Here is a 22,409-nt window from a genome sequence, read left to right as displayed (position 1 = left end):
TGGCCAATCCCGGTGCTGTGAGGCAGCAGTGCTAACCACTGTGCCACCGTGCCAACCCTTGCACATCACCCAAAAAGCTAACTGCCATTTGCACTGGCTGAAACGCATTCAAAAATACTTATGCTATATCAGTGATATTTAATACTTTCAATACCATTGCTGCATTTACTGATTCATACATTTCTGGTTCTGAAAAGTAAAGCAGATCAGGAAGGCTGGACCACTGAGCACTCAAACTAATTCTTCCATTCAATGCAAATCTTTCTCATATGAAACATGCTGCTTTTGAACATCAATTTTCATTCAGACAGACAAAAGATGTATTTAGGATCTTTTCTGTATGGAGTATAATTAGTTGTTTTCTGTTATAAAGTGCCAGTGATAACCATCAAACAGTCCTTAAAATGAATGTCAAGTGATCATTCCAAACAGTTATGAGTAATGGGGCCGCTTCCAACATCTGGGTGGTAAAAATGCATGAGTCAGCCTTTACAATCTGAGCTCTGGCAGAACAATACAGTGTCATGTAACTAAGATAGATGGGAGGGCAAAGGTCACAGCTTACTACTGCATTATTAAGCAGCCACAATGTGTTCAGGAAGAATGTGCCCTTTAGTCAGGATATGATGATCTACGGATTAAAAATATTCGGATTCCTTCAAGTAAACCCCACCATTATTCAGATATTTATTAAAATGAAGAGGGTCTGACCTTCTTGCGCATGGTATGTTATGCTCAGAAATGACAATTTGATTTTGTGTTGAAATTTTGGTCTTTGTCATTTGGAATTCATTATATAAAATAAATTATCTGTCATTTATGCCTTATATTTATGTAGCTTAGAGGTTGTAAAAAGAGAAATCATAATCACATTACTTCCAAACTATTTATAACCTGAAAGAGCTGAAATACCTGTATATCCGCAGTTTTATATATTTTTTAAATTTAGTAATTTGAAAAAAAGTAGCTCTTTAGCAGTGTTAAGTAATATGGTATAACACGGTGTGAAGCTGGATGAACACAGCGGGCCAAGCCGCATCAGAGGAGCAGGAAAGCTTGACGTTTCAGGTCGGGACCCTTCCTTCCTGCTCCTCTGATGCTGCTTGGCCCACTGTGTTCAACCAGCTCTACATCTTGTTATCTCAGATTCTCCAGCATCGACAGTTCCTACTATCTTTAAGTAATACGGTCTTGTTTTGGTGGGTTGTAATTAGATTAGATTCCCCTCTTTCTCAAACCAACTATCACATTGGTTGTGCTCCTGAGATGCTGCTGGGCCTGCTGTGTTCATCCAGCCTCACATTTTATTATTACATTGGTATTCAGTCTTATTTCAGTTGAATTCACAAGCTGCTATTGAAACAGCTGAGACTGGCACATGATGAATATTTTGTTGCCTACTTTAAAGTTTTGTCATAGCCTTCTACTATTACTTTTGTCCTGCAATCATTTTTGTCCACTCACGTTAAAGAGCAGAAAATCATGGACAAGAGGAGAAGCCCATCCTACATGCTGGGAAAATATGTGACTTGTAAGTCAGGCACTCTCATTTACAAAAGCTGAAACAAAGGATCAATATCAAGGAATTACAGGCAACAGAAATGCAAGTTATGAATATTCAAAATGTCAGGCAATGGCTCAGTGGCTTGCATACTCATTTTGGAATCAGACATTTGTGGGTTCAGGTCCATCTAGGGATTGAAGCATATGAATCCCGGCTGATACCACAGTGCTGAGACTACTGCACTGTCAGTGATGTCATTTATTGAATTAAACATTAAACCAAAGACCCATCTGCCCTCTCAGGTGGGCACAAAAGATCCCTTTAAATAAGAGCAAGGGAGTTAAGGACATAGAACATTACAGGCCCTCCAACAAACCATGTCCGTTACAACCATGATGCCTTTCTAAACTAACCCCAACTGCTTGCACATGGTCCATATCTCTCCATTGCCTGCCTATGTCTATCTAAATGCCTCTTAAATGTTGCAGCCATATCTGCTTCTTCCACCTCCCCCTGGCAGTGCATTCCAGGCACCTACCACTCTCTGACTAAAAAAACTTGTCTCATACATTTCCTTTAACCTACATCCCTCTCACCTTAAACCTATGCCCGTAGTATTTGACATTTCCACCCTAGGATAAAGACTCTGACTGTCCACCCTATCTATCCATGCCACTCATAATTTTACATACTTCTATTAGGTCGCCCTTCAGCCTCCAACGCTCTAGGATAAACAATCCAGCCTGGATTTGTCCAACAGGTTATTCCAATCTATTCTTACAGCTAATTGACTCTATTTCAGCCAAGGTCCTGGTAAACTTCTTTGGCACCCTGTTCAAAGCCTCCAGAATGGTACACGATACTCCAAATGCAGCCTATCACCATCATTATACATGATATCCTGACCAGTATTCATCCCTAAATCAACAACACAAAAACAGATTATCTAGTCACGAATATGTAATTTTTGTGGAAACTTACTGTGTGTAGATGGTCTGCTGGGTTTACTACAGTACAACATGACTACACTTCAAAAGCATTGGCTGCAAAGCACTTGGAAACATCTTGAGGTCATGAAAAGCATTATATAAATGCAAATCTTTCATTTATATTTCTCTGACCCTACAATATTTGATTATATGGGTAATTCCTGTTAATCATCTCCAAAAGTAGTTACAAAAATACATACTGAAGTTTTGCTTCATTTATCTACATATTTAAAATATCTTCAAATTAACCTCTTCCCAAGCTGCATAACACTTTTTAGTCAATAAACCCTATGATCTTTTACATAAGCAATATTTGTGGTTCCCAAAAGAAACATTGGAGCTATTTACAGCAACCACTGCCTGAAACTTAAGTGATTCTAAGTAACTATAAAGTGCCTGAAAAAAGAACTAGAACTACCATGCACAAGCTCTCTTGCATTTTAAGAACTAGCTACTTCATAATCTGGCTTGGCCACATTGTGATTCTTTGAATCACAGTGAATCCTCCAATAATGAAGAGAAGCAGACATGTCCTGAATTTGAAGAATGCCTACAAACTACTAAATCCTATCTATGTAACATTTGGTTCATAGCACCATCAATTTTAAAACTCTTCCCCACCAACACCACACCCACACACCTCCCATCACCCAACTTTTCCTAATTGCCGGAATGTATACTAATAACATATATTTACGCTGCTGCCAACTTCTCTCTCGATCTCTCAGCTTCAGTTTCCAGAGACGAGAAAGGAAACAATACATTCAAAGCAGCACAGTAATTACACAAATTAGAAAGATTGATCCCACTGCAATTAAGAGTAATATATTCAGAACTGATAGTTTAGGTTTTTAAAGGAATTGTTGGTGTTATTTCCTCAAAAGAAATGCCTCCTTCTACTTACAATTAAAATGTCACAGAGATTCTTTATTTAAAAGGAAATGTAAACATACTTTTGTTAATCAAAGAAGCATCTTTAAGCAGGAACTCAGCAGAGGCCAATAAGTTTTTCGGTCATTTATAGAAATATAGAATAAATCAGTTTTAAGATTCAAAACATAGGTCCTGGTGAATTATTCACATATGAATCATTAAATGTTAACAGATATTATCTAATGTTAAATAGGTTATTCCCAGGATTCTTAAAAATGCTCACTTTTCAAGAAATTGTTACCACATTACCCGGGTTTCTAAATATCAGTCTTCCACTGAATGCAAGTCTTAAACATATGATAGAAGTATAAGAATTTTGAAATTGTCAGTGTCCACCTTCTTTGACTTGTTTTAAAGTATATAGATCTTTGAAAACGAGCAGAGATCAATAAACTGTTTCAGTCATTTATAGGAACATAGAAGAAATCAGTTTTAACACGTAAACATACGTGCTGGTGAATTATTCACACATGAATCATTATCTTATCCTATGTTTAATAGGTTATTCCCAGGATTCTTAAAAATTCTTACTTTTCAAGAAATTGTTACCACATTATCTAGGTTTACAAATATCAATTTTCCACTGAATTCAAATCTTAAACTTGTGATAAAAGTATAAGAACTTTGATACTGTCAGCATCCATGGCTTGTTTTAAAGTATACAGGGCATTTTCTTTTCTCTTCTGCCCTTAATTCTAAAGTTTTATTTTAAACAATCATTAAGTCTATATTCATCACATGTGCACACACTGGGCTAACTTCGATAGGGAAAGTTACTATATTCCCAGGCCAGAGGTGCGGTGGCTCACAGCCCTTTGAGACATACGTCAACACCTTACTTTGAATCCACACCTTGCTTTCCAATCTTAGCTTCTCCAGTATCCAACCATTTAACTAGCTTCACCATTGTCCCCTTATTATCAAAATATCTTATAATACCACAATACCTCCCCAGACCCTGAGCATTTCTCTGTTCAGAATCCTTCTAGCATATCTCCATTTTTGTAGCTTTTTGATTTGGACTTTAATTATCATGGATTGTACTGGTGCATTTCATAGTAAATAGGTCAAAGAAGTAATTATTGCTTTCTTAAAACTATTTTATGCTCACCTTTATTTCAAATGAAATTAGCATTCTTTAGGGTCCTATTTTGGCTTCTTACTAATTGTTAAAGCATGAAAGCATTGTTTGTATTTTCTTTAGAATTCGCAGATAAGCGAATTTTTGTTTTCTGTTTGTTTTTCGAACCAGTATTTAGCAGTTAATTGAAGATGTTACTATTCATTCTGGTTGATTCCCCTCCTTTCTCCCTATGTAATTTAAGATTTATTTCTTGTTAATTATTTCATATCGGATTGTTTATTCATGCCTGTCTGATGACTATACTTGTTTAGATTCCATTTTTTACCCTTCTGTTTGTATTTATTTCCATGCAGTATGCTTTAAAAGTATTCCGTTTACACTTCTATGGGGCTTTGTTCATTTCTTTCACCTGGTTAATTAGGTGGAGCTGTTTTCTCATTCCATTAAAACTGTCTTTTTAAAATTAATTGTTGGTCTTCAAATCACACTTACAAGTTTACCGTACTATTTTAATATTAACTTAATATTTTCTATGGATTCTATCACCTAAGGGTTCTACTGTTTAAATTCTCTACATGTTACCTAAGACATTTACCATTTTCAAATAAAGCAGTTTAATAGGTCTTACAGGTTATTTCGAGTATCAGATGACAAAGCAGCAACGTAGCATTTCCTAACTTGGATATAAGCCACTGAGGGATTCCCAATTTAAAAGTAATTGCTTGAAATTACCTATTAAAATGGACACCTACGTTTCATATACCCTTATCAAATTAGAAAAAAAAGGAAAGAAATACTTTGTATTTATTTCTCAATTTGTACAATCATACGTCCCAAAGTACTTTACAGCCACAAAATTCTCTGCGATGTAATCATGGTTGTAATTTAGCCAATACTTTACAGTAAAGCTCTACAAAAACCTTAATGACTGAATAACTTGCTTTAGTAATGGTGATTTAAACAGACTATCTAGTCATTATCACAATGTATGCAAATTGGTTTTTGTTTTACCTACCTTAAAATATTGACTGCATTTTCAAAAATGCTAAAGTAAGAATTCTTATTTAACACTGACATATCTTAAGGTTATGAAAGATGCAATATAAGTGCAGTTCTTTTACTTTTCTGCTCCTTGGTTCTAATTCAAATGCTGCCGAATATTTGAATCAGGGACTCAAAAATACCTATTCAGATCCTACAACCAACAACCAACAGTGTACTGTAGAGGAATTAACATCAATACATCCACAGCAACATTTTGACCATAATGATCTAGAATTGCACAAAACAATTGTTATGACTAAGCTTTAAAGTTTTGCCTTAAATTATCTCTTTTAGCCTAAGGTAAAATAGAATGCCCTGAAATGGGAGAGAATGTGATGCTGTACTGAAGTCTATCAGGCGATAGCCCTTATAACTAGGTTACCATGGGAACAGGGAGAATCAGGAGTAGACCTATTGAAAATCAGATGCAGGCTTTAATAACTCAACACAAAGGAGAAGGCAGCTGTTCTTGCTAGTCGGAGACTCTCAGACTTTCATAGGCAGTCAGACTGAAAACAGTGCTATGAAAGTAGAAGAAAAGGACAGCTTTTGGATTAATCATTAAACGGCATGCTGGCTAGGACAGAACCCCTTTTTGAAGGAACATATCTTGTTGTGGAAAATTGAAAACCGAAGAATTACCAGTGAATGCCGTCCTGCTGGAAGTCCATTCAAAAACTGAATGAAAAATAATTTGTTTAAAAGAACCCTGGAAGATTTACCCAGGTTAATGGCTAGTGATTGTGAGATATTTGGGAATTTAAATGCATTTCTATATATCTGCTAGGAACTTGGCATAGCTCATACATGGAGTGTGGAGCTTTCAGCTGTTAAGAGTTACTGAGGAGTGCCTTTTTAGTGTATTTGTTGCTTAATAGGTCATGTTAGTCAATGTTGATTTTATTTTGTTCATTATAGTAAAAATCTTAAAACCTGATATCTTGTCATGCAATTCTTTTGAAAAGGCCACTGAAAAATTTATATCTCTTTCTCCAAAAATATTAATCTCTCCAGCATCATAATATGATCAAACCAAGCACTCAGAGTCTGAGTCATGCACTTTGGTTTGTTAATGATGATTGCTGATAGACATTATCTTTATACCAGATCTGTGTTGAACACACATTCACAAAAAACACATGGTCCCAATGGGCCAAAGCAACAGGAAAAGCGGTGTCTTTTTAAATGATTTCTACTGCAAATGACAGGTCCCTAATGCTACAAGGCTTTGTGCAACAGTGTTAAGTTTTGCATTTGAGTCAAGATACAAAATCTGTAGACTGCTATAATAAAGTGTAACACTCCAACGTGAGAGATAGTAGGAACTGCCAATGCTGCAGAATCTGTGACAACAAGGTGTAGAGTTGGATGAGCACAGCAGGCCAAGCAGCATCAGAGGAGCAGAAAAGCTGACATTTTGGGTCTGGACACTTAGAAGGGTCCAGACCCAAACATGGTATTGTTTGTCCTTATTTTCAATAGAACGAAAGTCATTTACATTGGGGTCGTCTTAAATCTTGCAGATTTCCATGTCTCTGACCCAATCAGTAAGGCACACAATCTATGTAGCTGGCCAGTTCAGCTTTTGGTTAATATTAACTTCCAGGATGGCACTGGTAGGAGTAGTCTATAGGGCCTCTAATATAGTGGTACTATAGGGCAGCAAATAATGCTTGATCTGATGTCATTTGACTTTATCAGATCCATTGTAAAGAACTACCCGAAAAGGAAAAAACATCCAGTAAAATTAGTGGATCTAAATTTGTAAAATCCTGGTCCAATATGTTGTATGTACTTTAAAATGCAAGACCAATACCTTCAAGTACTACATTCCAACTACTACTTTTTTGATGAAGAGTCACCTGACTTAAAACATTAACTCTGATTTCTTCCCACAGATGTTCCAGGGCCTGCTGAGTTTCTCCAGTAATTTCTGTTTTTATTTCAGATTTCCAGCATTACATTGTTCTATTACATTACTGTTTTAAACAGGTATTTCTTGCTGGGATTTATTGGATTGCAATTTGAAAGCTTTGAATTTAATTCAGTCAACCCCGGTACTGTGCGCGCTTATACCAACGTTTTGCAATTTTGTGCAGACTTTCTGGGAAGTTATAACCCTAAACAAAAGATCTCTTTGGAATATCAATATCATGACTGCTTTCACCTGTTTCTAATCTTATCTAGTAAAGTATTCTCTAAGATTTTTCACAGCTAGTTTGTGAACAGAGTCAACATTAATCATTTTGAGGGTTACTCTAGATGAAGAGCATTGATAAGTGCACAGGAAAATGTTACTCAGTGGGGGAAATAGATTTTGATTTGACATATTTTTTGTTTCGTTTACAGTATCGTATATTCTCTAGATATTATTGAGGAACTCTACTCAGTCTGCCCCATCATTTTGAATTTGCAGTTATTCCTTATATAAAGATCTGAAAAGGATATGAATATAAAATCAGAAGCTATATGTGGCACAACAGTCAGATCTTTATTTCTTCAACCAGTTGCCAAACCTTATTCAGTAATGTCTTCCCAATCTGCAGCCTCAGCTTCCTAGAAGCACAAGGACAGTATACACACAGGAACACCACCGCACATAAATTCCCTTCCAATAACACAGCATCCTGACTTGAAATTATAACATCATTCCTTCACTGTCACTTCAAAAATCTGGAACTCTCTCCTTGCAGCACAGTGGTTGGGCCCATATAGCAAATGGACAGTTGAGATTTAAGAATGAGGCTAACAACCCCTTCTTCAGGGGCATCAGCATTGGGCAAAAATGTTGATGATGCTCATTTTGCATGAAAGAAGAAAATAAAACCTAATTGCATGTAAATAATTAAAGCAACGCTGCTGTCCCTTCCTTCTAGGTTTCCTTGGGGGTCACAGGGATAAAATGACCGCTTGTTAAAAGAAAAAAAATCTTCATTTCAGGATAAATGCGAGCGTGAGATAGTGGTACAAATATGGAAACAGATAATGGAAAGGTGTAGGAGAAACAGGGTGGTGGTGATGGGAGATTTTAATTTTCCCAACATTGACTGGGATTCACTCAGTGTTAGGGGTCAAGATGGAACAGAATTTGTAAGGTGTGTCCAGGAGGGTTTTCTAGAGCAGTATGTATGTAGTCCAACTCGGGAAAGGGCCATACTGGACCTGGTGCTGGGGAATGAACCCGGCCAGGTGGTTGATATTACAGTAGGGGACTACTTTGAAAATAGCGACCATAATTCCGTAAGTTTTACAATACTCATGGACACGGATAGGAGTGGTCCTAAAGGAAGAGTACTAAACTGGGGGAAGGCCGACTATACCAAGATTTGGCAGGATCTGAGGAATGTAGATTGGGAGAAACTGTTTGAAGGTAAATCCACATTTGATATGTGGGGGGCTTTTAAGGAGAGGTTGATTAGTGTGCAGGAGAGACATGTTCCTGTGAAAATGAGGAATAGAAAAGGCAAGATTAGGGAGCCATGGATGACAGGTGAAATTGTGAGACTAGCCAAGAGAAAAAAGGAAGCATACATGAGGTCTAGGCGACTGAAGATAGACGAAGTTTTGCAAGAATATCGGGAATGTAGAGCAAATCTGACATAAGGGATTAAGAGGACTAAGAGAGAACATGAGATATTGCTGGCAAACATGGTTAAGGAAAATCCCAAAGCCTTTTATTCATATATAAAGAGCAAGAGGGTAACTAGAGAAAGAACTGGCCCACTTAAGGGCAAAGAAGAAAAGTTATGCGCTGAGTCAGAGAAAATGAGTGACATCCTTAACGAGTACTTTGCATCGGTATTCACCAAGGAGAGGGGCATGACAGATGTTGAGGTTAGGGATAGATGTTTGCTCAGTCTAGGTCAAGTTGACATAAAGAAGGATGGGTCCGGATGGGATCTATCCCAGGTTTCTGAGGGAAGCGAGAGAGGAAATAGCCGGGGCCCTAACAGATATCTTTGCAGTGTCCTTAGACACGGGTGAGGTCCCAGAGGACTGGAGACTTGCTAATGTTGTCCCCTTGTTTAAAAAGGGCAGCAAGGATAATCCAGGTAATTATCGACCAGTGAGCCTGACATCAGTGGTAGGGAAGCTACTGGAGAAGATACTGAGGGATAGGATCTATTCCCATTTGGAAGAAAATGGGCTCATCAGTGATAGGCAACATGGTTTTGTACAGGGAAGGTCATGTCTTACCAACTTAATAGAATTCTTTGAGGACATGACAAAGTTGATTGATGAGGGAAAGGCTGTAGATATCATATACATGGACTTCAGTAAGGCATTTGATAAGGTTCCCCATGGCAGGCTGATGGAGAAAGTGAAGTCACATGGGGTCCAGGGTGTGCTAGCTGGATGGATAAAAAACTGGCTGGGCAACAGGAGACAGAGGGTAGTAGTAGAAGAGAGTTTCTCAAATTGGAGACCTGTGACCAGTGGTGTTCCTCAGGGATCTGTGCTGGGACCACTGTGGTTTGTGATATATATAAATGATCTGGAGGAAGGTGTAGGTGGTCTGATCAGCAAGTTTGCTGATGACACTAAGATTGGTGGAGTAGCTGATAGTGAAAGGAACTGTCAGAAATTACAGTAGAATATAGATAGACTGGAGAGTTGGGCAGATAAATGGCAGATGGAGTTCAATCCGGGCAGATGCGAGGTGATGCATTTTGGAAGATCAAATTCAAGGGCGAACTATACAGTAAACGGAAAAATCCCAGGGAAAATTGATGAACAGAGAGATCTGGATGTTCAGGTCCATTGTTCCCTGAAGGTGACAATGCAGGTCAATAGGGTGGTCGAGAAGGCATATGGCATGCTTTCCTTCATTGGGTGGGGTATTGAGTACAAGAGTTGGCAGGTCATGTTGCAGTTGTACAGGACTTTGGTTCTGCCACATTTGGAGTACTATGTGCAGTTCTGGTCGCCACATTACCAAAAGGATGTGGATGCTTTGGAGAGGGTGCAGAGGAGGTTCACCAGGATATTGCCTGGTATGGAGGGTGCTAGCTATGAAGAGAGGTTGAGTAGATTAGGATTATTTTCATTAGAAAGATGGAGATTGAGGGGGGACCTGATTGAGGTCTACAAAATTATGAGGGGATAGACAGGGTGGATAGCAAAAAGCTTTTTCCCAGAGTGGGGGACTCAATTACTAGGGGTCATGAGTTCAATGTGAGAGGAGGAAAGTTTAAGGGAGATATGCGTGGCAAGTTCTTTACACAGAGGGTGATGGGTGCCTGGAACGTGTTGCCAGCAGAGGTGGTAGACGCAGACAGTTAGCGTCTTTTAAGATATATTTGGACAGGTACATGGTTGGGCAGGGAGCAAATGGACACAGATCGTTAGAAAATAGATGACGGGTTAGACAGAGGATCTTGATCGGTGCAGGCTTGGAGGGCCGAAGGGTCTGTTCCTGTGCTGTAGGTTTCTTTGTTTGTAAACGTGACTCATGCAGTGCAATTCCTCTGGTATGTATCAAGATCTGTTTTCAAAATCACGTCCAAGTTTAATTTTGAACAGAACCTATTTCCTTTCAATAGCTGCATCCAGGAAATGCAGTATTTCCGATGATGATCTGTGCAAAACTTCCAAGGTTAAAAAGTGGCTTCAGTGTTGACTAGGTCCATTTTTATGTACACCCAAAGTGTAGCTGTAAGGCATAAAGGATTAATGTAAACTTTAATTCAGGGGTCCTAATTGTCTTTCTTTCATGCTAAAAGCTTCCTTTTGCATTGAGCTACTGTCTTTTCCTGGCCACTGCAGAAATCCCAGTGAACTACATCTTGCAAACTTGACAAACGTAGAGTTTCATAGAGTATGTGTTTATCACTGTATACCACACAACTCCTAAACCTTGTAATGTGTGTTCAAATATCTGATTAGTGAATCGAAATATTCTTATCCAGCCAATCTTACAAAAGCTGAGAGTTTAAATGGATAAAGTGCAGTTTTTCCATTGTAACTGACAGTGTACAATAAATTAGCTACATACTTCTTCATTGTGGAAAAAAGAATGACTTATTGGTTGTAAGTAAATATTATTAGTTCACATAGATATGACAACTCAACTGAAACACATGAAAGTGCCTGCCCTTTGGCATGCTTGTTGGTAATATCTGACTCACAAACCTTTTCAGTTCACTACTAGAGAACTAAAGGAAAGATTAAAACTATATCAACAAAACCAAAAGGTTACCGCTGTGATTTTGCTCACTGAATCAAAGAAAAAGGCAGCTGACAAGTTTTAATCCATGCCACATGATTTCCTTTCTGAATTGCCTTTCTCCATTCTGAGGTATAAATTATAGTCTTACAGCAAAATGAGTATAGATGTACCCTCTGAATGTAATGCTGACCTCAACCAAAAGAAACTATAATCAAGTGTCTCCAAGCATGATGAGCACACATTCTTGAACCAGTAGTACTTTCTCACGGAAAAAAATTGGCAGGTAGAACTGGAGTAGGTAATAATTTCCACTTTCCACATTTCCACATTTCCTCTGTTCTCTGATCTCAGGGAGCTGTGATTGCAAAGTTCAGAGTCAGAATTGAATCTTGACTCATGGTCACCGAGGAACAGCTTTAAACTCTGAGAAAGGATTGCAAAATGCAATGACATAACACTTACTATGAAATAAGCCACCAGGGCCCCCTGCACAAAGCCAGCCAAAACATCTGTGGGATGATGCTTATGGTCCGAGACGCGAGACAGCCCAGTGTAAAAAGCCATCATCACCAGTGTGAACTGGAGCAAAGGTCGAAGGAGCCTGCCTCCCCTCCATGTAAACCGGGCCTGTAGATAAAACTGAAGACAGGAAGAGAGAAACAATTAGTTTCCAAATTAATATTACTCTCTCAAATCTCATCATTTTTAATATCACCGTAAAATAAACAATACATTGAAGAAGTTTCAAAGCGCTACCAAGTGCCACAAATGTCATGAAATTGGATAAGGTACAACTAATCCACCACTGCATTTACATTCCTTGCTGCTTGCTTAATCCCGTGATTGTAGCATGCAGCTAGCACTAAATATACTGCTGAGTGGCTGCACACCTGAGCCCAGGTATAAAAGCAGGAGAGGCCCACACCATTAAAGTGAGCCTGCACGACTAAAAGCCAGCTTGAAGGCGAAGGGCATTTTGGCTGGAGCAGTTTCTGGAAGTGGTTGGGAAAAGAGAAATCATGTAGGGAGATAACATCAGTTGTGCAATAAGGCAAAATACATGCACCAAGGCTCTCCTAGACTTTGGAGCTCAAGGTGAACAGCAGAAGAGAAGTATTCCATCAACAGAGAAACTGATAGGAGTGCCAACTGCAGGCTGGAGAACTGGTTAGAGCCCTAAATGGTCACCCATTAGGAAAGTCTGTTGCAACTTGAAACACTCAGGCACTTCACAGTCTTTGAGGCCTTCACCCAGAATCAAGGGAGCGTAAGTCCCATCCAACAAGAACAGCTGGCAGTCCTTCTGAAAAGGCATAATAGCAAAGATACATGCCAGAGAGAAAGAAACACTCTAGGGTAGTGTGTATCATCCATGTCTAACTAAAACTAGCATTCAATTAAAAGAAAGAAAATGTGCTATTCCAGGTAGATTAGAGACCAAAGATTGGACAGAACATAAAAACAGCAAAGAACGCAAAATCAAACAAAGTGAGGGAAAACTAGAGAAAGCTAGCTAGAAATATAAAATAAAATCAATAATTTCTACAGGCATTTAAAAGGAAGAGAGTAAGTATAGGGAGCATTGATCTTCTAGAGAGTGTGTCTGGGGAATTAAGGAAGGAAAACAAGGAAATGACAGCTATTGAATAGATATTTTGTGCTGATTTTCAATGTAGCAGGTATCAATAACACTACCAAAATAATTGTAAATTAAAAGATGAAACAGAGGAAAGATTTTCAAGCAATTATAATCCTTGGAGAAAAGATGCCACCAAAACAGTTAGAATCAGCATCTCCAGCTCCAGACACACTTCATCTGAGGACCTTAAAAGAAGTAGCTGCTGATATAATGGTTGTATTCATTTCATTTTAAATTCCTTAAGTTTTTCAAATCCATTTAAGTTGAAGATTGGAAAATAGCAAAAGCAGCTCCCCTATTCAAGAAAGATATCGACATAAAGTAGGAAAATAAAGGCCAATTAACATAACACCTGTTATAAGGAAAATGTTGGAATCTACTGTAAAAAAGCTTTTAGCTAGGCACTTAAAAGTCATATTGTGATCAGGCAGAGACAACATGGTTTTGTAAAAGGGAAATGGTGTTTGGCCTACTTAAGAGAGTATTTGAGGAAGCCACAAGCAATGTTGATGAAAGAGAATCTCATGCATGTCCTGTATATAAGATATCGAGCAGGCATTTGATAAGGTGACACATCAAGAGTCACTACACAAAATAACAATCCACAGTGTACAGAATAACATATTAGCAATCATAGAGGATTGGCAAGATGTAACAACTGGACTGGACTAGTGCCTCACCATTTGTAATTTATTTTGCAATTTCAATGACTTAGACGAAGGAAATAAGTGTATAGCTGCTAAATTTGTGAATAGGTAGGAAAGTAAATTACAAAGTTAATGTTAAGGTATCTGCAGCGGGATATAGATAGGTTATGTAGTTGGTCAAAATAACTGGCATATGGACTATAATGTTGAAAAATGTAAACTTTTCCACTTTCCCAGGTAAGTTAGGATGTGTGTACAGTGATTAGAAAGTCAAATGGAAGTTGGTATTTACTACAAGGGGAATGAAATATAAAATTATGGGATGTTTTGCTACAGGTGCACAGGGCATTGGCGAGACCACATCTAGTGCACCAGACAGTTTTGGTCTCCTTATTTAAGAAAGGACAAATAGATCAGATGCAGCTTAGAGAATGCGCACTCAATTGACTCTGAAGATCAGGGACTAATGTGTGAGGAAAGGTTGGAAGGGTTGAGCCTGTATCCACTGGAATTTAGAAGAATGAAAGGTGATCCTATTGAAATATCAGATCCTTTGGGGACTTGACAGGGTGGAAGCCAAGAGGATGTTTTCCCTTGTCGAAGAGGCTAGAATTAGGGTACACTGTTTAAAAGTAAGAAGTTTCCTTTTTAAGATGGAGTGGAGGAGAACGTTTCCTTTCCCGAGAGTCATGAGTTTGTGGAACTCTCTTCCCCAAAAGCAGAAATCATTGTAGATTTTTGAAGTTGAGGTAGATGGCTTCTTGACAAACAAGAAAGTCAAAGGTTATCAGGGATAATTTGGAAAGTGAGATTGAAAGTTTTTGAGAAAATTTGTAGCTCAGGTTGTGGATGAGATTTTAGACTTGCTCGCTGAGCTGGTGCCTTTGGTGGCAGACGTTTCGTCAAACTGCTCGGTAACACAGTCAGTGCGCTTCCAGTGAAGTGTCGGTGCTCTGTCCCGTTTGTTATTTATATGCCTCGGTTTTCTGGGGTGGTTGGCCATGATACTATTGAACAGTGCAGCAGGCCAAAAGGGGTGCTTCAGATACCCGAGCACAGATTAGCAATCCCTGGAAAGTGGGTTGCTGGTTGTCAGCAGACCCCCTCCTTCCCAATGTCAAGTACCAGTAAGGTATAAGTAGCTTCTGACAAGGGACCCCAGCTCTCCACTACTGCCCTCCTCCCTGGCTCTACTGAAATCAACAAACAGCTCCACATTCCAAACAGAAAGTCTAATGTTCAACTTGTCAGTGCATCAATGATTCTAGATTTCAATACATATCTGCATACTACTTTTGGACACAGTTTCTACATTTGATTTGTCACCATCAGGATAATTCATTTCACATTTTTTTTGACACTAATTTAATTTCTCTTCATTGCTGTTCCTGCCAATTGCTTTTTTTTGACTAAGGCCTCCTGGTTCCATTAATCAGTTCCATGACAGACTGACAAGATACATATATACACAGGCTGATTAGTTCTTCAGGTTCCAAAAACGTTTCCACCCTGGGGAGAGACTGTTTCATTCTTATGCGTTTCATGAACCTCTCCATACGGTGTTCAGATACTGTGAAAATGAGAATTAGAAACCAGGCTTTGATGTGTTATAGTATATTGACTAAATTATTTATTGTACTGATAACAATATCCCAATCAAACTAAACCAAAAACTATAATAAAATGTGAGGCTGGATGAACACAGCAGGCCAAGCAGCATCTCAGGAGCACAAAAGCTGACGTTTCGGGCCTAGAGCCTTCATCAGAGATGAAGGGTCTAGGCCCGAAACGTCAGCTTTTGTGCTCCTGAGATGCTGCTTGGCCTGCTGTGTTCATCCAGCCTCACATTTTATTATCTTGGAATTCTCCAGCATCTGCAGTTCCCATTATCTCTGAACCAAGAACTATGTGGCCTTAGTGTTCAAACACCATTTAAACAGTCATAGATCTGAAAGAATAGCTTAATCTGTGTAATTTCACATTCGAGAACTAATAATCAAAAATTAAATATTTGTGCAGATTGAATTCATTAGACGTTGAAGATATCATTTAACATGAATCTAACTTGAATAGCCTAATGGCAATATTGATATTAGTGGATACAATCACTATAACAATGTGTAATAAGCAAATTAACAAAAAAAATTGCGCAAAACTGCAACAGATATTTCCATCATCTTCCTACAATATGGTTTGTGCAATCAATTCCTGTTTATGTCTACGGAGTGTTTTAATTACATATACAATAACTGAGATCCTATAAAAATGGCAAGCAATCTAACCTCACAAAGTTATAGACAGGATTACAACAGCATGTTATCACCCACACATATGAAGGGAATGCCTTTTATGTACATGTCTTTTATATTCCTACCAACGATAACACATCAACCAGAAACAACATGTATTTACACAGCAGGTACAGCTTGTTGAAGCATTCTCTTCAAAAGGAGTATTAACAAGAGTTAAAAGGATCAGAAGAAAAGCCATGTATTTTCCAATAGTACAACCATTAAGAACTGATTATCACTCAGAGCATTTTGTTTTAAGACAATTAGATTTGAATAGATGAAAAGAAACCACTAAGGGGTTCTGGTGTTCCTACTCCAGGTCAGAACCTTTGGGTTTTAGCGGTTTTAGCCACAGTTGCCTGGAGGTGGCTCATAAGATGTCCTAACATGCTAATTAAAGGGTTATTTTAGAAAAGTAACCAATAAAGAATGTGTGAACAATTCAGAATTCAAGTTGCAATTTTATTAGTTGAATAACTGGAAATTTGAATATAAAACAATGAAATTGAAGTTATTCATACAATCAAAATTCTATATATTCAGAGAAATCCCTTGAGACATGGGAAAACCCTTTACTGTGACCTTCATGCGCAGCAACCATTTACAAACTATACTATCTTTTACTTTGCTTTAATTAACAATTGAATGGTTGGAACTTCAAGAATAATTCAATGGTGATGTGGGATTGGCTCAATTTTTCATCCTTCCAGATGAGCCATGCAGTCATGGGTTGCTGCTGGGTGGAAATCAGACAATGTGAGGAGTGCACAAAAACTGGAGGAATAATTCTTCATCAACATGTCATAAACTTCCTATCTGGCAAGCCAGTGCCCAATATGTCTTTACTCTATGCTGTGTGTATTGCTCAGGAACACCAGTGGAGCAAGGTAGAAGGATAGACCTGGGAGTCAAGACTATAAAGGAAACATCAAGCTTCTACAGACAGAGTGTGATAAATGCTCACGGCCCCACTCAGGAAATCAGTCTTGAATATATTTTTGCAGGTAATCTTTGAAGAAAAAGGTCATTTATAAATCATTCCCTTAAAACAGTCCTTTAATACAACATTGTTATTTAACACAAGGCCAACTGCTGGCTAAATGTTGCCAGTTTACAATACAAACTACTAGCCATCATTGTAGCCACAGCTGTGGCTACAGATTGCAGTCAAGAACATTCTACATCTCTACAGCAAGTATACTCAAAGAAAATATAAAAATTTGATCGAGCTCTAAATTCAACACTGATTTTCTTTTTGAAAAAAAAAATCTAATCAAGCTTAACCTTGGTTCAGTTCTACCAAACAATTCCTATGTAGAATATTTTCATTTTCATTCTCGGATTTACCTACATCCTTATGCCTCATTGAATCAACAATCTCTGAATTATATGACATCTCTCAGTAAAAGCACTGATAAAAGCCACTCATACGAAAACAAATATTGGGCTGAAAGTGAAGGAAAAAAATGGCAAAAACAGCTAATTTTGCAAGTAAATGATTTCAAGTCCAAGGATATCCAAACACTGTTTGGGGGTATTTTTCAGGCACACGTGGTAAGGTCTCTGTATATGCTAATCGGAGGCTCCTTACACGTTTTAGCACTCCTCTGAGAAATTGGGCTGCCTTGTTCAACAGGTGCTGGACTTGCTGGATTCAGGGTTTCCTGGTCACAATAGGCACCAACTCTCACTTAAGTTATTGAAAGAAGATCCAAGACCCAATTTCAGGCTGGCTTCAGGCCTCTCAGTTGGAATTGTGGAGACAAATTTTTGGCTGAGTTTCTCTTTTTGTTTATTTTAACTTTGCAGCTTTGGAACACCCATGTGAAAATCCTTGTGCGGGCAGAATTCCCGCAAGTTTGATAACTAAGAGCGCAAACACTGCTGCGATGCACAAATGGTTAGTCTTTCATGCTATTAATATATGGTAACAGCAACCAGAAATAAACAAAGCACACTGCCGCAACTGCCGATGGTTACTGAATTGAAAGCTTCAAGACATACTTTGAGCTTTAAGTACAAGGATTGAACCAAGCAACAAGCAACAATCCTGCTATTGAGATGCAACGACCTTTGCAGTTCAGCTGGAGGGGGAAGGGACATACTGCGGATAAAGAATTTGTTTCACAGCTGCTTTCTCATAGACTACAGGATAACTCCTCCTTGCCAGTTTCTGTGGAAACATGGGGACACAATGGGAAGAGGTAACAGGAAGCACAGGACTCTTCCCACAAATCACGTGAACAGAGGTAGGTTTGCAAAGATATAGGCAGGAGACCACAAGCTCTGGAAACCACTTCAGCAAATTGCTGCCTTCCTGTGCAAGCTGGAGGAATAGCCAGGCGTGGGACGAAGCTCAGAATGTTTCAGATGTCCCTACCCAGAATGGGGAAGATTATTGGTTATATTAATGTATAATTCGTGTCAAAAAAAGAAAGAGACCTTCTATCCTAAAACATTGAGAGCTTTTAACCATCATCTAATGGGTAATGATGCATGTCTAAAGAATTTATGGCTAATCCTTCGTATTTGTTCCATGAACAGTGACTTAACTTTCTTTGCAGCTGCTTACACTACAAGCAATGTGCGAGTAGTTAAGAATATTTTCTGATGTTGAAAAATTCTAGCAAACATATAAATGCCATCTGCATTTCTAAACTGTATCTTTCAGTGTAACAGCCTTTGTGTTTTTTTTAATGAAACCTCTACCATTACAGTATCTAAAAATATTTAAAGTGTTTAGGATATATAGTATTAGTGATTTCGTAATGGTTTTGCTAACCAGGAGTCAGAGAAAATGTAACATACTGTAGCATGGACTCAATTTCCAACAAATGTACAGGGCACTCTGTACATCAGTAGCATTACTCAAGCACCAAATCAATGAGCCGGTGCCCACTTTACTCTTGGTGTTCTTCTCATTAATTCACGTTCAACATTTCTGCTTTACTCTAAACGTAGTGCTAAAAGCAGTGGCCTTGGGTCACATACTGGGGGCAAACAGACCCCTTTGTGGCCTTTGATCGATTGGCATCTCGATTGGATTAACACCACTGCCTCATAGTGGATGCCATGGACTCAGGTTCGATTCCAGCCTTGGGCATCTGTCTATGCAGAGTTTTCACATTCTCATCATGTCTGCGTGGGTTTCCTCAGGGTGCTTTGGTTTCCTTCAACAGTCCAAAGATATGCAACTCAGGTGGATTGATTGTGGTAAGTTACCCATAGTGTCCAGGGATGTGCAGGCTAGGTGGATTAGCCATGGGAAATGCAGGGTTATGGGGGGGGAGGGGAGGTTGTGGTCTGGGTGGAATGCTCTTAGGTGGGTTGGTGTGCATTCAATGGGCCAAATGGCCTGCTTCCAGATTGCAGAAATTATATGAAGAAAGTAAATCAAAAAGTGTTGAGGATGCTGGAGACACTCAGGGGTCTGGCAGCATGTGTGAACAGTGTTAATGTTTCAAATCTAGGGACTCTTCCTCAGAACACACTGCTTGTGGGTGGATAACTGCTCCATGCCCAACTCATCCTCTTGAAAATTGCTGGGGTTCCAGACCATGGTAGGGAACTGAAATGCCAACTGGCACTGGAAATTGCATGTTTGTGTGACTCTATTCTGACCCTCAATCATTAGAATCAAAATCTTGCTCGACATTACATAGAAGGACAAAGTTTAAATGAGGGATTCTCCAATCATATCTTTTTAAAAATTTAATATCATTTTAGCATACCTATAATAAAGACCTTCTATCTGTAAGAACATTGAGTACTTTTCTATTATAAATTCAAATTTGTCAGTTCTATTTGTCATGGAAATTGTCCACAAACTGGACACATTTTAATTACCTTTGACTATTAAGATACCACCTCAGACTTCCAATTCCTCAGTCTGTGCTAATAACACCTCATACACTTCAATCAAACATATTCCAATTCATAATAATATTTGTTATTTAATTATAAGAAGTAAAATCAGATCAAATCATTTTAAAAAAGAAGCTGTGACTTTTAAATGAGGTCTGAGTCGTAACTCCATATCCTGCACAAACTATCTGCTACTCCTTAACCTGGATTCACATGGAAACTATATTTAGTTTTGGCTTTCCATGTGTAATGTCACAGGGGATAGACTATCATCACATAAATTGTATACCTCTGTTCAGTGTATGCAATCCACAGCAAACAACTCTGGACTGATTTGCACATGAGAACAATACAAAGTTATTTAATCCAGCCAGATTTTGCAATAAAAACTTCCAGTCCTCGATTAAGGATTGGTCTTGATGAAAACTGAGATTTTCATGAAGGTGAATGTAATTTGTTAAATTACATCAGCTTTAAAGTAATCCTGAGCTCTTAACATTTCAGTCAATGACTTCTCATTACTTTCATATTGTAGCTATATTTTTCCCCATAGAAAGTCTGTAAAAATAGGCATTCTGTGAATTTTTAATTATTGAGCATTAAAAGCTAGAATTAAGGTTAGATTGCATCAGTCTCAAATTTTCTGCAACTGGATACCTGACAAGTTACTTTGAAATTTACCCCAATTATCTCAAATGGCAAATTATGCCTGAATTATCTGAAAATCTGCACTGTATACACAGAAACACTAAAGCTGTGTAAACAAATATGGCCAGAAGAAAGCATCAGTGATGCAAACTATATTTAATCTTTTAAGTTCCTTTTTGCCTTAAATGAATAGTATGAAGACATTTAGCCAATATCCATACACGTAAAGAAAAAAACTTGTAAGTCCTAGTGAGGATAAAGGAAATAATTAACTTAAACAAAATGCATAAAACATTAGAAATGCAACTCTAATCCTGTTGCGCCTATAAATTTATGGATAAATTGACAATCCATTCAAACTGGCGTAAGATCTGGAAATTTACCTCAGCTGCACTGCTGCATGTGGATAGAGCTATGTTAATGATAGCAGACAGTTTCAGCAGCTGTTTTGCAAAATAGTGAAAAAGATTGTGGAAATCCACATTTAGATTAAAATTTATAACTGAATTATCAATGTGATTGCCTCAGTAACCAATCAATGGTTTATCTACTAACAGGAGATCATTGAAAAGACCAAAAGTTGTCAAAATTATAAAAGGTGATGGCAACATTGACAGCAATGCAGTTCAGTAAATACTGCTTCACAATGATATTCAGCGAAAATGTATTTCTTTCAATGGTTTGTCTTTTTGACTCCAATCCTCTAATGCTACAAATTAAAACAGAACATCCAATTTGCTCTAAGGTGCTCATACCGGGAGCCTAAAACCGCATTTATATTGATACCAAGAAGCATCACAATCCAGAAATTATGCTTCTCAATCCTCTTCCCTATCTCAATGCTAAATGTGTGGACCTTGATCTTCCTAATCGGTCAGTGACTGCCCTTGATACCAAGGCAACATTTGACAGAGTGTGGCAACAAGGAGCCCTAACAAAACTGGAATCAAAGGGAATTAGGGAAAATCTCTCTGTTAGTGAAAGACATATCTAGCACAAAGGAAGATTATGCTTATTGAAGACCAGTCATTTCGGGCCTAGGAGAGCCCTGCAGAGTGGATATTTTCTAATCAAGCTGTCTATAGATGATAATTACACAACGCTGGAGCAAGTGGGACTTGGCCCCTGCCCCTTGGCCTAGTGGTAGAGATACCATCACTGTTCCACAAGAGTTCTTTAAGTTCCTCAAAGAAGCGCCTTAGGCTCAATCATTTTTAGTTGCTTCATCAACGACCTTCTTTCTATCATAAGGTCAAAAGTAGAAATGTTTGTTGATGTTCACAGTGTTCAGTACATTTAACAACTCCTCAGATGTGGGGCCAGTCTGTGCCCATTGGCAATACAAGATATATAAGATTAGATTCCCTACAGTGTGGAAACAGGCCCTTCGGCCCAACAAGTCCACACCGCCCCTTGGAGTATCCCACCCAGACTCATTCCCTATAAACCTCACACCCCTGAACACTACAGGCAATTTAGCATGACCAACCTACCTAGCCTGCACATCTTTGTGACTGTGGGAGGAAACCGGAGCACCTGGAGGAAACCCACGCAGACACAGGGAGAATGTGCAAGCTCCGCACAGACTCCAAGGCTG

General features: G+C 38.5%; 1 protein-coding gene across 2 annotated transcripts in view; it reads right to left on the bottom strand.

The window, feature by feature from the left end:
- Nucleotides 1-22,409, bottom strand: part of plpp3 (phospholipid phosphatase 3) — a 154,506-nt gene that overhangs the window by 10,363 nt on the left and 121,734 nt on the right. For both annotated transcript variants that reach the window (XM_048539285.2, XM_048539284.2), the window contains exon 5: nt 12,186-12,362. In XM_048539285.2, the coding sequence (XP_048395242.1) occupies nt 12,186-12,362 (177 nt within the window). The remainder of the gene's footprint in view (nt 1-12,185; nt 12,363-22,409) is intronic.

This window comes from Stegostoma tigrinum, chromosome 8, assembly GCF_030684315.1.
Source record: "Stegostoma tigrinum isolate sSteTig4 chromosome 8, sSteTig4.hap1, whole genome shotgun sequence".
NCBI classification, from domain to species: Eukaryota; Metazoa; Chordata; class Chondrichthyes; order Orectolobiformes; family Stegostomatidae; genus Stegostoma; species Stegostoma tigrinum.
The sequence above is the reverse complement of the archived record's forward strand: the minus strand, read 5'-3'. Positions and strand labels throughout refer to the sequence as shown.